The 13841-nt window shown below is 55.7% G+C and overlaps 1 protein-coding gene across 6 annotated transcripts; it reads right to left on the bottom strand.

The window, feature by feature from the left end:
* Positions 1–2366: 2366 nt before the first annotated feature.
* On the bottom strand, positions 2367–11064 carry RIPK3 (receptor interacting serine/threonine kinase 3). Of its 6 annotated transcripts, none has more exons than XM_074969272.1 (13): positions 10952–11063; positions 10218–10365; positions 9369–9699; positions 8999–9159; positions 8738–8787; positions 6701–6871; positions 6399–6481; positions 5634–5799; positions 4750–4841; positions 4185–4254; positions 3504–3595; positions 3090–3117; positions 2367–2544 (listed from the first exon to the last, which is right to left on the bottom strand). In XM_074969272.1, exons 2-13 carry the CDS (start codon positions 10361–10363, stop codon positions 2441–2443), a joined length of 1494 nt encoding a protein of 497 aa, XP_074825373.1. In that variant the 5' UTR covers positions 10364–10365; positions 10952–11063; the 3' UTR covers positions 2367–2440. The 6 variants fall into 6 exon arrangements, with proteins under 6 accessions (XP_074825373.1, XP_074825375.1, XP_074825374.1 ...); XM_074969274.1 differs by having other exon boundaries at positions 4771–4841; XM_074969273.1 differs by having other exon boundaries at positions 10945–11021.
* Between the last annotated feature and the right edge of the window lie 2777 nt (positions 11065–13841).

Raw genomic sequence — 13841 nt, 5'->3', positions numbered from 1 at the left:
TCTACTGTTCGCCTTCCCTGGAGGGTCTTCAGGTGAACTCAACCCTGAGGCTACTCAACGGACAGGACCCTGGGTGAAATCCTAGCCCCCTCCATGTGGATGGGAGCTTTGCCTTTGACGTTCATAGGGCCAGGGTCTCACTGGAGCTGAGGGAGAGTCCACGTTCCCATCCCGCAGGAAATGGCAACATTTCAATCTTTGTTTTTGAAGAAAAGTTCATATTTCATCATTTTTGGCAGAATGGAAATTCCAAAGGCAGGTTTGACTCAGAAATGTCAAAACGTTTCATTGCAACATTTTCAATCGAAACGAAGCATGCTGAGATGTGAACAGATTGAAACGTTTCCTTCCGTGTGAACAAACTGGAGAGCAGCCAGAGGAGGGAAACAAGAACAAAAATATGATCAGAGGTTTAGAACAGCGGACCTTGGGAGGAAAGGCGGAAAGAACTGGTCTAGAAAAGATGAAGCTGAAGGGGGGACATGATAACTGTCTTCCAATATGTTAAGGGCTGTTCTAAAGAGGACAGTGGTCAAATGTTCTCCATGTTCACTGAAGACAGAACAAAAAGTAATGGGCTTAATCTGCAGCAAGGAAGATAAAACTTTCTAACTGTAAGGACAGTTAAGCTCTGGAACAGATTAACTCAGGAGGTCGTGGAGTTCCCGGCATTGGAGGTCTTCACACCCAGGTTGGACATAAACCTAGACCGTCCCTGACAGGTGTATTTGGTCCAGCCTCAGTGCAGAGGGTTAGACGACCTCTTAAGATCCCTTTCAGCCTGACATTTCTGATTCTAGGATTTTGGTTTCTTGAGTTTACCCAAAATGCTTCATTTCAAGCGAGTTCAACATTAAGCTGCAGTTCCTTATCAGCGCATTGCCTTCTGGCAGGGGCATGCGCAGAAATTTAACTTTGACCCTTTTTGTGGGGGCATGGTCTGTATCCCCACTCCCCCGGCTCTGGCAGGAGCTCGCTGTCCTCCCCACAGCCCTGGGGCTAGGAGGATCTCACTCTCCCTGCCACCGTGGCCTGGGCCTGGAAGAGTTCTGTGCCTCCGATGATTGGAGGGCGGGGGGGAGGCGTGCCCCTGCTTGACCCTCTTGTGCACACCCCTGCCTTTTGGGAGTTGTAGTTCAGGCCTCTATTTTCCCTTATGTAGTCCCTGCCTGGACTACATCTCCCACAATGCACTGAGTCTTGTGATTCCCATGGTGCTCCAAACAGCTCAATCAGAAGCAAATCCAAGTTGCTTTATAGGAGAAAAAAAACCAAAAACTATTTCCCCATGTTTATTCCCCCCCACTGTTCCTCAAATGTTCTTGTCAACTGCTGGAAATGGCCCACCTTGATTATCACTACAAAAGGTTTTCTCCCCCCTCCCCTGCTCTCCTGCTGGTTTTAGCTCATCTTAAGTGATCACTCTCCTTACAGTGTGTATGGTGACACCCATTGTTTCATGTTCTCTGTGTATATAAATCTCCCCACTGTATTTTCCACAGTATGCATCCGATGAAGTGAGCTGTAGCTCATGAAAGCTTATGCTCAAACAAATTGGTTAGTCTCTACGGTGCCACAAGTCCTCCTTTCCTTTTTGCGAATACAGACTAACACGGCTGCTACTCTGAAACCTGTGATAGGACACGCAGCCCTTCAGGGAGCCAAGATCCAGAGGAGAGAATTGAGACTTGAACTACAACTCCCATAAACCAATGCACAGGTAGGAAAAGCAGTTTAACATTTTGTTGAACTGATTCCAAATGAAATGTTTCAGATCATTTTTTAAAAAATGAAATATTCTGATTTGGTGGAACAAACCCGAGATTAAATACTTCATTTTAATTTTCCCGATGGAAAATTAAAAATTTATGGCAAAATCAAAATTTTTCTGTGGAAAATTTCAACTTGGTGTAAACTGCCTTTTCCACAGGTACATCATTCTGCCCAGCTCTAGATTTCACTCTCCATTTCCAGGCTGCTTCTGTTTGGCGGCCAGGCCCGGGCCTTCGACAGCAGAGAGCACCTGTCCCACAGGCACTCTGAGATCTCCAGAGGACAGGCTGGGCTGGGCCATGTCAGTCACTGCTGGGCTGGCATCATCCAGCTGCCTTCTTTCCTCCACTCACGCCTCTGAGAAACCAGACGACTCATCCCAAAGCCGGGCTTGTTTTAGTCTCATTGTTGCTTTAATGCAGCAGCTACAAAAGTCCTCCGTGGCCAGAGATTCCAGCTCCCAGGGCTGTAATCCCCCCTGCCCCCCACTGCAAGGGGGGGTGGGCAGCTGGGAATGGGGAAGAGGACGGTGTGGGGCCGAGTTTCACAGTGCCCCCGCAGAGGGAAGTGGTGCGTACCGGGGGGGGGGGGGGGGTGTCCTCTGCTGGGGGCAGGGAGGGCTGGGGTGCTCCACACACATATCTAGAGATCAGAGGTGAAGGAGCCATTATTTCTTCCTCCTCTTCTCTACTTGCACCTTGGTCACTTTCATGCTGTTGTTGTGGCCAATCTGTATTCCTGAGCAAGGACCAACAATATGTATGCTGCTACCTGCGGGAGAGAGGGAGACCCAATAAAGTGAAGGGTAAGAAAGAAAGAAAAGCATTTGTGTGGAGAGAGAAGAGGGGGGCGTATGGGGGTGGATATGTAGACACAGAGGGTGCACATAAGGATAGATAGTCAGATGAGATGGATGGATGGACGTGTATGGGGATGGATGGATGCACGGATGGACGTGTATGGGGATGGATGGATGCACGGATGGACGTGTATGGGGATGGATGCACAGAAGGATGGATGGGTGTGGATGGGGATGGATGGATAGATGCACAGATGGATGGGTGTGGATGGGGACGGATGGATGAGATGGATCGATGTGTGTGTGTATGGGGAAGGATGGACGGATGTATTCTCTCTTTCACTCTCTCAGATGCTTAAAACCAAAGAATTGTTCTGGGGGCAACAAATAGAAGGGACCCCCACCCCTACCCCAAATATCTGGGGCTGCCAGAGTCTTAGTGCTCATTTATGAGGGAGCAGGTTCCCCCTGGGGGCCAGCCAAGTACATTGCCGCTGTCCCGAGTGCAGGGGCTCACCTGAGAACCCATAGGCAGGTGGCTGAGACTGAAAGACAGATGGGGGAGGGGAATGGGTTAGTCAGCTGGGACGGGAACAAAGACCCTGCTCTTTCCCTCTGTGCCATTATCCCCATGATCCATCCTTTCCATTCCACAGTTCCCATCCCTTATACCCCTCCTCCTCCCCTTCATCTGCCCATAGCTCCCTCCCCCCCACACCATCCTCTTACATCCCCTCCCCTGCTTTCCCCATCTGTAGATCCCCCTCCCTCATTCCCTTCCAGCACCACCTCCAGCTCCACCCCAACAGCCCCTTCTACCTCCCGGCTCCCATCCTGATCCCATAATCCCCTATATTCCCATCCCCCTCTTCTCTCTATTGCCCTGCATCCCTAACCTCTCCCCCTTCCCCGGGTGGGGGCACCCCCTCACCGGTTGCTGGAATGAGAACATGGGTTGCTCCGGCCCCTGGGTGGGGAGAGGTGGTTGGGACTGGATGGAAAAGAAGGGCCTCGGCTCATTGTCTGGTGGGAAAGAAAAATTAGGGTTCATGAGCACTTCCCCTTTAAGGTTGGGATTTTTCACTGCCAGACTCTATCCCCACCAAGATGCATCCTCTTAGCCATCCCTGATGCACGCCCACTTGTTCACTGCCCTTGTGAACACTTTCTCTTTAACGGCGGAGTTTCTCTCTGCCGGAGTTGGTTCCTCATAGAAACTTCCCCTTTAAGAGCAGAGTTCTTCACTGCCAGACTTTGGTCCTCATGAACACTTTTCCTTTAACTTTCTCTTAAAGGGGAGTTTCTCGTTGTCAAACACAGGGACCCATTCCGCACTGTGGAACTTTCCCTTTAAGGGTGAAGTTTCTCACTGCCAGATGCCAAATGTCATGCACACTTTTCCTTCAAGTGGGCTTTTAAAGGGGAGTTTCTTAGTATTGGTCTCTGTCCCTCATCCTGTATTAATGGTAGTGAAAAGCTGCTACTTTGCAGTGAAATGAGGGTACTGCAATAGCGGGGTAACATCCCATCTCGGGTCTGACCCCCTCCTCCTGGATTGCCCCCTCAGTCCTCCAGCCCGGCCTCCCCTCTCCCTGGATGTGCCCCATGGTACCTGAGGGTCTCAACTGTGATGGGATTGTCTTGGGGGAGCCAAATTCTCCATTATTGGGTCCTTCTGCTCCCTTGAAAGAGAAGAGAGAATCACATGGATCCTGGATGCTACGTCTCACTAGATCCCTACAGATATAAATTACAGGGACCCCTTGCCCGGCACTGAGACGCAGCCCTTCTGGGGTGGGGCATGGGAGCTGTTCATATGGGAACCCCTCGCCCAGTGCAGAGATGGGGCCCCTGTGCGGAGGGGTACAGGGGCTGGTTCTATGGGAACCCCTCACCTGGCACTGAGATGCAGCCCCTCTGGGGTGGGGTGCACTGGCTGCGTAACAGCCACAGAGCAGCACTGCCTGGGGATTGCTCACCCAGTGTTGAGGTGTAGCCAGCCCTGGGCATTAGGACTAGCACTGACTGCAAGGGGTGGTGCCCCCACATGGCTCCCTGTGGCACTGTGCCCCCTGATGCCACTCTTGGGCGCTGGGTGCCAGCACTGACTGCGAAAGGAGAACACGGGCACGCCTTGCTGAGCCCACCCCAGGGAGGGAGCGATGGCAGACATTTACCTGCCTAGGACCCATGCTTACACTGCAGGGCTGAGGGGTACCAGGTTCTTGCTGATGCTCCGTCTCCCTCATGCTTCTCCTGGGCACAGCTTCTGAGGGACATAAAGACACCCCCCTGGATCAGCTTACGGGAACCCGTGCGCCCCTCTACCCTTCTGCAAACATCCAAGACCCTCAGGCAGGGAAATTAGCCGCAACAGCCAGCTCAGGAAGTCGCACCACTCTGGAGGCGGGACTTCCTGTATTGGCACTCTGGGACTGGAATTTCCTCTATTGCCACCTGTTTTGGGTAGGACTTCCCGTGTTGACATTCTAGAGGCGGGACTTCTTGTGTTGGCACTTCCTGTCCTGCTACCTTGGAGGCAGGATTTTCTGTCATGTCACTCTGGAGGCGGGACTTTCTCCATTGTCACCATTTAGCATGTCAAAGCCTATCCTGTTACACTGGAAACACAACTTCCTGCCCAGTAACTCGGGAGGCAGGACTTCCCCTAATGCCATCATTTTGGGTGGAACTTCCTGTCCTGTGACACTGGAAGCAACACTTCCTGCCTTGCCACACTGGAGGTGAATCTTCCCCACAGCCACCTTGTTGGGCAGGACTTCCTATGTCACCTCATGCCACATCAGAGACAGGACTTCTGGGGTTGCCACTCTTGAGCTGGGACTTCCTGCTCTGTCACATCAGAGGTGGGAATTCTCACACAGTCATAGCCGATGTGGAAGTCCATCTATGGACCTGTTGGAGGCGGGAATTCCTGCCCTTTTATCTTGGAGGTGGGATTTCCTGTCATGACACCAGAGTAGACTCCCTTGATACCCAGAATTTCACCGGCTGGTGCCTGATGCAGATAGTTTGGAAGGGGGACGGGAACCCCACTTACCGTTTTCTCTGGGTGGATGATTCTCATAGCGAAGTGTGTGGAATTTCTCTGAGACCCCGAGGGAAGATGGAGGAGAGGCATGGAGATGGGAGCTCTCAGTCGCAGCAGGTCTAGGGACGCTTACTGATGGTCTGGACTCATAGCTGGGAGAACTGGTCATCATCATCTGGGGTGACAATTTTGGGGTCAGGACTGGATAGACAGACAGATGGGGTGTGTATGGGGATAGATGGATACATAGATAGATGGGTGCGTATGGGGATGTGTGTATGGGGATATCTATCTATCCCCATATACACCCATCTGTCTGTCTGTCTAATATATCTATCCCCCATACACTCCATCATCCATCCATCCATCCATCTATCTCCAGGCACATCCATTCATCCATCCATTTATAGATATCCCCATACACACCCATCTATCTATCTATCTAGATAGATAGATGGATGGATGGATGATGGGGTGTATTGAGGGATAGATAGATTAGACAGGCAGAAAGATGTGTATGGAGATAGTGAAATAGTCTGATTTCTCTTCTGGTGCAGCACCACCCCCTTGTGGCAGGTGCTGAGAATATCAGGGATTGAATTACTTAAATCATGTGTTGGGAGATGGGAGATTTATCCTCAGCCCCTGGGTCTGGCTTGGAATTGGGGCTATTTAAGCCCTGGACGTCATATTCTGCTAGGATGGAGCTGCCACTCGTGGCCAGCTGTGGTGATGCAGAGGATGGACTCGGAACCACAGCCGGCTGCGCCTCACCAGCACATCCTGGACCTGACGCACAGCCGGCACGATCCAGGACTTGTGGCAGGAGAAAATCTTCTCTGTCTTGTTGCTGCAGTCTGCAGGCGAAAGACAGGAGGGGTGAGGGATTCCACTGCAGTATGACACCCCCTAATGGTGGGGCATTGGGGCCAGCACAGACTGCCAGGGGAGAGCGCCCCTTCTTGAGCCCCTGACCCACTCCCTGCAGCCTGGTACCCTGTACTGAGCCCCCAGCCACCCCCTGCAGCACAGTGCCCCCATCAGCACTGACCGCACCGCAGGGGAATGGACTTTACCTTTAAAAGTGGGTCTTTCCCAGCTGTCATTGTGCCAACATCTCTTCATTAACTCTTTCATGTCCTCCAGGCCCTCCACTCCTGTGACCTCCTCCAGCTCCTCCAGGTCAGGTCTCTGGCCCCGGGGGATGTGCATTCGGAGCAGGGAGCTCATGCATTTTGGGAAGAGATCTGGACCGCGAAGACAAGGGGAACATAAGGGTCATACATAAACATTGTCCCCCTGTGGCGAGTCAGAGACATAACAGCTGTGCACAGACACTGCCCCCCTGTGGCGAGTCAGAGACATAACAGCTGTGCACAGACACTGCCCCCTTGTGGTGAGTCAGAGATATGATTATTAAGGCTACAATAGTGTCACCGAATCTGAGACTTCCATTGACCTCCGTAACATTTTTTGCCATCAGGTTGGAGCTCCCAGCCAGCTCCGTCCCCACAGCTCCCAGCCCCCAACCTGGTGGGGGGACCCCGCAGCTGCCCAGACGCCACGGGCGGCGGGGGGACCCCACGCAGCTGCCCAGCTGCAGCCACGGTGGCCACAGCTTGAGGCCCCGGCAGCTACCAGCTGCGCAGGGCGAGGGGACCCCGCAGCAGCCCAGCCCCGGGGCAGAGGGACATCGAAGCTCCCATGCACCACATCCGTGGGGGACCCAGGAGCCCCAGCAGCCATGGGTGCTGAACCCACCTACCCTTTTGTCAGGGATATTTTTAGTAAAAGTCGGGGACAGGTCATGGGCTGCTGGGAATTTTTGTTTATTACCCGTGACCTGTCCCTGACTTTTAATAAAAATATCCGTGACAAAAACTTAGCCCTAATGATTATTTACTACAGGGGCCAGGAGTGGGGCAGGTCAGCTGGAATTTACCAGGAGCTTAAGGGAATTACCCTGAATCGCCTTTGATTTCAGGTGCCTAAATGTCACTGAGCTCCCAGCCATGTTTCGTAAAGCATCTCGCCGCTGAGATCCCCTAGCCATACCCCCTCAGAGCCTCTGGGATTTGAACTCCCAGAGGTGGGCAGAGATTTTCAAATGGGCATAACTGGGCCTCTTCCCCAACTCTTTATAAGGAGCCTGTAAGAGGTAGTCCCTGTCACAAAGATTTTACAGTCAAGAGAGACCAATTAAATCCTGTTTCATGGCTGGGGAAACTGAGGCAACAGGTGGCTGAAGTAATTTGCCCCAGGCCGCATAGCTTAGCTGTGGATAGAACCCAGGAGTCCTGGGTCCCATCCCCCCTTGCTCCACCAGGCTCCACTCCTCTCCCAGAGCTGGGGATAGAATCCAGGAGTCCTAGCTCCCAGCATCCCTGCTCTAACCCTCTAGGCCCCGTTCCCTTCCCTGAACTGGGGATAGAACCCAGGAGTCCTGGCCCCCAGCACTCCCCCTGCTTTAACCACTGGACCCCCCTGCCCTCCCAGAACTCAGGATAGAAAACAGAATTGAACACCTGACTTTGAGGGAACAGCGCCCCCTACTGAGCCTCCTGCCCTGCTCCCTATACCACGGATTCCCCAGGTGGCACACTGTGGGTAGTGGGGCCAGCACTGCCTGCAAGGGGAGTGCCCCCCATATTAATGATAATTTCTTTTGAAATTCTTGGATGGAAAATATCATTTTCCCACTAACCCTATTATCCACCTACCCATCCAACTTCAGTCCTGTCTATCCACCCCCATATTCTCCCCCCATCCCTTCCGCTCTAATAAACTATCCTTCCACCCAACTATGTCTCTAGCCAACTACCCTTCCTTTTTCACACTTCTCCTCTCTTTTTATCCCACTGATACAGGGTTTATGGGTTATACCAACACAGGGTTTATGGCTATCACAGCTCACTGACCTCTAGTGGACAGATTGAAAACTGCACCTGTATGAGCCGTAAATCCTATACTGCTGGGATAGAAGGGATTCCCCTTCAGTTCAGAGGTGGTGTTTGTTTTGTTTCTATTCCCAGGAAACCCTGAGTAGCCCCTGAATCCCAAGACAAGTTTGGCTCAAAAGAAAGGTATAGTTAAAAGACAGGAATAGGACTTACTTGGGTAAGGCTGTTGACCGGTTAACACGGACCAGGTGAGGATGGCATAACTGCAGAGGCGAAAGAGGAGGCAGGTTGGGATCATGGGATGGGAGAGCGCGCCCTACACAGCTCCCTGCAGCACAGCGCCCCCTAATGTCGCTATGGGTCATTGTGGTCAGGACTGACTGAAAGGGGAGAGCGCCCCCTACTGAACCTCCTGCCTTGTTCCCTGCAGCACAGCACCCCCAGTGCCTCACTGGGGCATTGGGGTTCCTTTACCTGTATATGTCCGTGGCTGGCGTTGGCTTGTAGTTGATGTCTATGAGGGATTCGGGGGGCATGTACTCCAGGGTACCCCCATAGTCATCCTCATCCCTGGATCTGTCCGTTCCCTGCTTGGTCGTCACTCGCTTGAACTTCGATAGTCCAAAGTCTGCCAACTGGTGGGGAAGAGAGAAAAGCATAGCTGGGGGGCAGGGAATGGGACACATGGCCTTTCTCCTCTAGGGGGCGCTGGCTGCTACGCAGCCCTAGGGCAAGGGAGTGGCTGGATCAGTGGGGTGGGGAATGGGACGCAGGGCCTTTCCCTTGTAGGGGTTGCCGGCTCTGACCCAGGATTGGCTGATGAGGAGGGGAGGGGTTTTCTCACCCGGACGTGCAGCTCCAAATTCAGCAGGACATTGCTGGGTTTGAGGTCCAGGTGCAGTAATGGTGGGTGAAGCCCATGCAGGTAATTCATGCCCAGCGCCACCTGGTGGAGGAGGCGGAAGCGCAGGGGCCAGGGGACTGGCTGGACTCTCTCCAGCAAACTGGCCAGGCTGCCATTCTCCATGTACTCCATGACAATGCCCAGCCGGGGGCCACAGTCCCAGCCCTCCTCTTCCTCCTCATAGAGGCCGAAGAGCCGCAGGATGTAGATGAAGCGAGCTTTGTCCATGGCCCGGGCTTCTTCCAGGAGCTCTTCACGGCTGCAGGTATCACTGCAGGTGGGGGGTGGAGAGATGAACGAAGGATGGGGAAAGTTGAGAGTGGAGGAAGGAGGGAGGAAGTGAAAAGAAAGAAAGAAGGAGAAACAGAAGGTGGGAAAATGGAGAGATGGGAGGAGGGAATGGGAGAGTGGAGGGACAGAGACTACAGAGGGCAGGAGGAAATGGAGGTATGGAAGGACAGAGATAGTGGAGAGAGGGAGATAATAGAGATGGAAGGATAGGAAGAGATAATGGGCTCCACTCCATGCAGGGAAGAGGAAAAGGGAGGTATGGAAGGATAGAAAGAGGGAATGGAGAGATGGAAGGATAATAAGAGAGGAATGGACAGAAGGGTGAAGGAGAGATGGACAAAGAAACATGATGAAAGGAACAGGAGAGAAGGGGGAATGAAGGGGAGAGGGGGATGGGGAAAAGTAAAAAGAAGCACAGGAAGGAAGAGAAAAAAGAGAAAGAGAGTGAAGGAAAAAAGGCTAGAGAGAGAGAGAGAGAGAGAGACCCACCCCTCTTACCGGCTCAGTTTCTTCACGGCAATGGGGATGCGCCAGTCACGGTGCTGAGCCCGGTAGATGGTGCCGAACCCACCGGCGGCGATGAACTGCATCCCCTCCAGGCACTCCCGGGGGATCCGCTCCCGGAACTCCACCCACTCGGCCATCCCTGCGCTGGGACAGCGTGAGAGGACGCCCCTCCCTCCCGACCCGCAGCCCCCCCATGCCCAGCCCGGGGACCCCCCCGCCCTGCCGGTGCCCCTCCCTCCCGACCCGCAGCCCCCCCATGCCCAGCCCGGGGACCCCCCCGCCCTGCCGGTGCCCCTCCCTCCCGACCCGCAGCCCCCCCATGCCCAGCCCTGGGACCCCCCCGCCCTGCCGGTGCCCCTCCCTCCCGACCCGCAGCCCCCCCATGCCCAGCCCGGGGACCCCCCCGCCCTGCCGGTGCCCCTCCCTCCCGACCCGCAGCCCCCCCATGCCCAGCCCGGGGACCCCCCCGCCCTGCCGGTGCCCCTCCCTCCCGACCCGCAGCCCCCCCATGCCCAGCCCGGGGACCCCCCCGCCCTGCCGGTGCCCCTCACTCCAGACCCGCAGCCCCCCCATGCCCAGCCCCGGTACCCCCCCGCCCTGCCGGTGCCCCCCCCTCCCGACCCGCAGCCCCCCCATGCCCAGCCCTGCCCCCCATTCACTGGACCTCTCCCCTCCCTTCATTCCCGGGTGCCAGCACGGGGGGACTCGCGCCCCTGACCTCAGACCTGCAGCCCCCAGCACCGCTCCGAGCTTCCGCCTCCAGCCGCGGCGCCTTTCCCTTCGCCTGCGAGCTCGTCACTTCCCCCTCGGGCCTCCCACACCGCCCCTTGGCCCCCCGGCCCGTCCCCTCCCGCGCCTGGGGCGGGGCTGGCAGCGCAGCGGGAGGGGAAGAAAAGCCCAGGAGAGAGATTGGGAGGGAGGGAAGGTGTGTAGGGACACACCGGCTGAGATTGGGAGGGAGGGAAGGTGTGTAGGGACAGACAGGTAGAGATTGGGAGGGAGGGAAGGTGTGTGGGGACAGACAGGTAGAGATTGGGAGGGAGGGAAGGTGTGTAGGGACAGACAGGTAGAGATTGGGAGGGAGGGAAGGAAGGTGTGTAGGGACAGACAGGTAGAGATTGGGAGGGAGGGAAGGTGTGTGGGGACAGACAGGTAGAGATTGGGAGGGAGGGAAGGTGTGTAGGGACACACCGGCTGAGATTGGGAGGGAGGGAAGGTGTGTAGGAACAGACAGGTAGAGATTGGGAGGGAGGGAAGGTGTGTAGGGACACACCGGCTGAGATTGGGAGGGAGGGAAGGTGTGTAGGGACACACTGGCAGAGATTGGGAGGGAGGGAAGGTGTGTAGGGACAGACAGGTAGAGATTGGGAGGGAGGGAAGGTGTGTGGGGACAGACAGGTAGAGATTGGGAGGGAGGGAAGGTGTGTTGGGACAGACAGGTAGAGATTGGGAGGGAGGGAAGAAGGGAAGGTGTGTAGGGACAGACAGGTAGAGATTGGGAGGGAGGGAAGGTGTGTGGGGACAGACAGGTAGAGATTGGGAGGGAGGGAAGGTGTGTAGGGAAACACTGGCAGAGATTGGGAGGGAGGGAAGGTGTGTAGGGACACACTGGCAGAGATTGGGAGGGAGGGAAGGTGTGTAGGGACACACTGGCAGAGATTGGGAGGGAGGGAAGGTGTGTAGGGACACACTGGCAGAGATTGGGAGGGAGGGAAGGTGTGTAGGGACACACCGGCTGAGATTGGGAGGGAGGGAAGGTGTGTAGGGACAGATAGGCAGAGATGTGGAGGGAGGGAAGAAGGGAAGGTGTGTTGGGACACACAGGTAGTGATAGGGAGGGAGGGAGGGAAGGTGTGTAGGGACACAGGCAGATAAATGTGCAGTGCATGGGTGCAGAGAGACGAATTTGGTCAATCAATTGATATTCTTTCCTTCTCCCTGTCTCCAGTCCTTCCTTCTAACTTGCCCCCCACCCCATTTGTCCTGCCCCCCGACTCTGTTCCCAGTCTGGGATCCTAGTTGCACACATTAGTCACCCACCCAGACAGATCAGCCAGGAGCCCTGCTCAGACCCTGAGCCCCTGTCACCCTTGCACACACGTCGTCGTGTGTCGGTGATAAATTACTTCTTCCACTGGACGCCAGGAGGGTCTCTCTGCTCCTGTATTGCACCACCCCGCGTCCAGAGCAAGGGCTGGGCCTTTAAACGAGGGGTGGGCAAACTTTTTGGGCCGAGGGCCACATCTGGGTGGGGAAATTGTATGGAGGGCCAGGGCAGGGGGTTGGGGTGCGGGAGGGGGTGCAGTCTGCGAGAACAGGCTCAGGGCAAGGGATTGGGGCAGAGGAGGGGTGCGGGCTGTATGAGGGGGCTCAGGGAAGGGGGTTTGGTTGCAGGGGGATTCAGGGTGCAACAGGGGGCTCAGAGCAGGGAGTTGGGGTGCACTGGGGTGCAGGGTGCAGCAGGGAGCTCAGGGCAGGGAGTTGGGGGGCAGGGGGCAGGAGGTGTTTGGGCTCCGTGGTGGTAACAGCACGCACCGGGGCCAAGGCAGGCTCCCTGCCTGCCCTGGCCCCACGCCACACCACTCCAGGAAGCAGCCCCTGGGGGAGTTGGGGGCACAGGGCTCCTCATGTTGCCCTTGCCACGCCTCCAGGTACCTCCCCCGAAGCTCCCATTGGCCGCGGTTCCCCAATCCCGGCCAAAGAGAGCTGCAGGGGGCGGGGCCTGGAGGTAAGGGCAATGCACAGAGCCCTCTGCCCCCCTCCGGGGCCCCAGGGCTGTGGTGCCAGCCACTTCCGAGGTCGGTGCGGGGCCTGCGGCACCACGGGGTCTGGCAATCCTGTAGGCCAGATCCAAAGCCCTGAGAGGCTGGATCCAGCCCACGGGCCGCAGTTTGCCCACCCCTGCTTTAAACCCACAGCAGCTAACCCCAAACAGGCCAGCAGTAATTATCCCGTGACTGTTATTCCGTATAATGGGCACTGGGGCAGCAGAGGGTAGGGATGGGGAAGGGGCAGCTATACTGTATAATGGGCACTAGGGGGCAGCAGAGGGTGGGGTGGGGAAGGGGCGGCTATACTGTATAATGGCACCAGGGGGCAGCAGAGGGTGGGGTGGGGAAGGGGCAGCTATACTGTATAATGGGCACTAGGGGGCAGCAGAGGGTGGGGTGGGGAAGGGGCGGCTATACTGTATAATGGGCACTAGGGGGCAGCAGAGGGTGGGGTGGGGAAGGGGCGGCTATACTGTATAAGGGGCACTAGGGGGCAGCAGAGGGTGGGGAGAGGAAGGGGCGGCTATACTATATAATGGGCACTAGGGGGCAGCAGAGGGTGGGGTGGGGGAGGGGCGGCTATACTATATAATGGACACTAGGGGGCAGCAGAGGGTGGGGACGGGGAAGGGGCGGCTGTACTGTGTAATGGCCACTAGGGGCAGTATTGTCACCCTACTCAACCTTCCATCCCCCTCCCCCCCTTTCCCTCTCTCTCCCATCCCCACTTGCTCAGCCTGTGCCTTCACTCCCGCCCCCCCCCCCCGAATCAGACACGCTTTTATTGTATTGAGCTGTTGTTTTTTTAATCAATTCATTTCATTACAAAACAAACCAGGATTCA

This window comes from Natator depressus, chromosome 13 (assembly GCF_965152275.1).
Source record: "Natator depressus isolate rNatDep1 chromosome 13, rNatDep2.hap1, whole genome shotgun sequence".
In the NCBI taxonomy this organism is placed as follows: domain Eukaryota; kingdom Metazoa; phylum Chordata; order Testudines; family Cheloniidae; genus Natator; species Natator depressus.
This window is presented reverse-complemented; position numbering and strand designations above follow the sequence as displayed.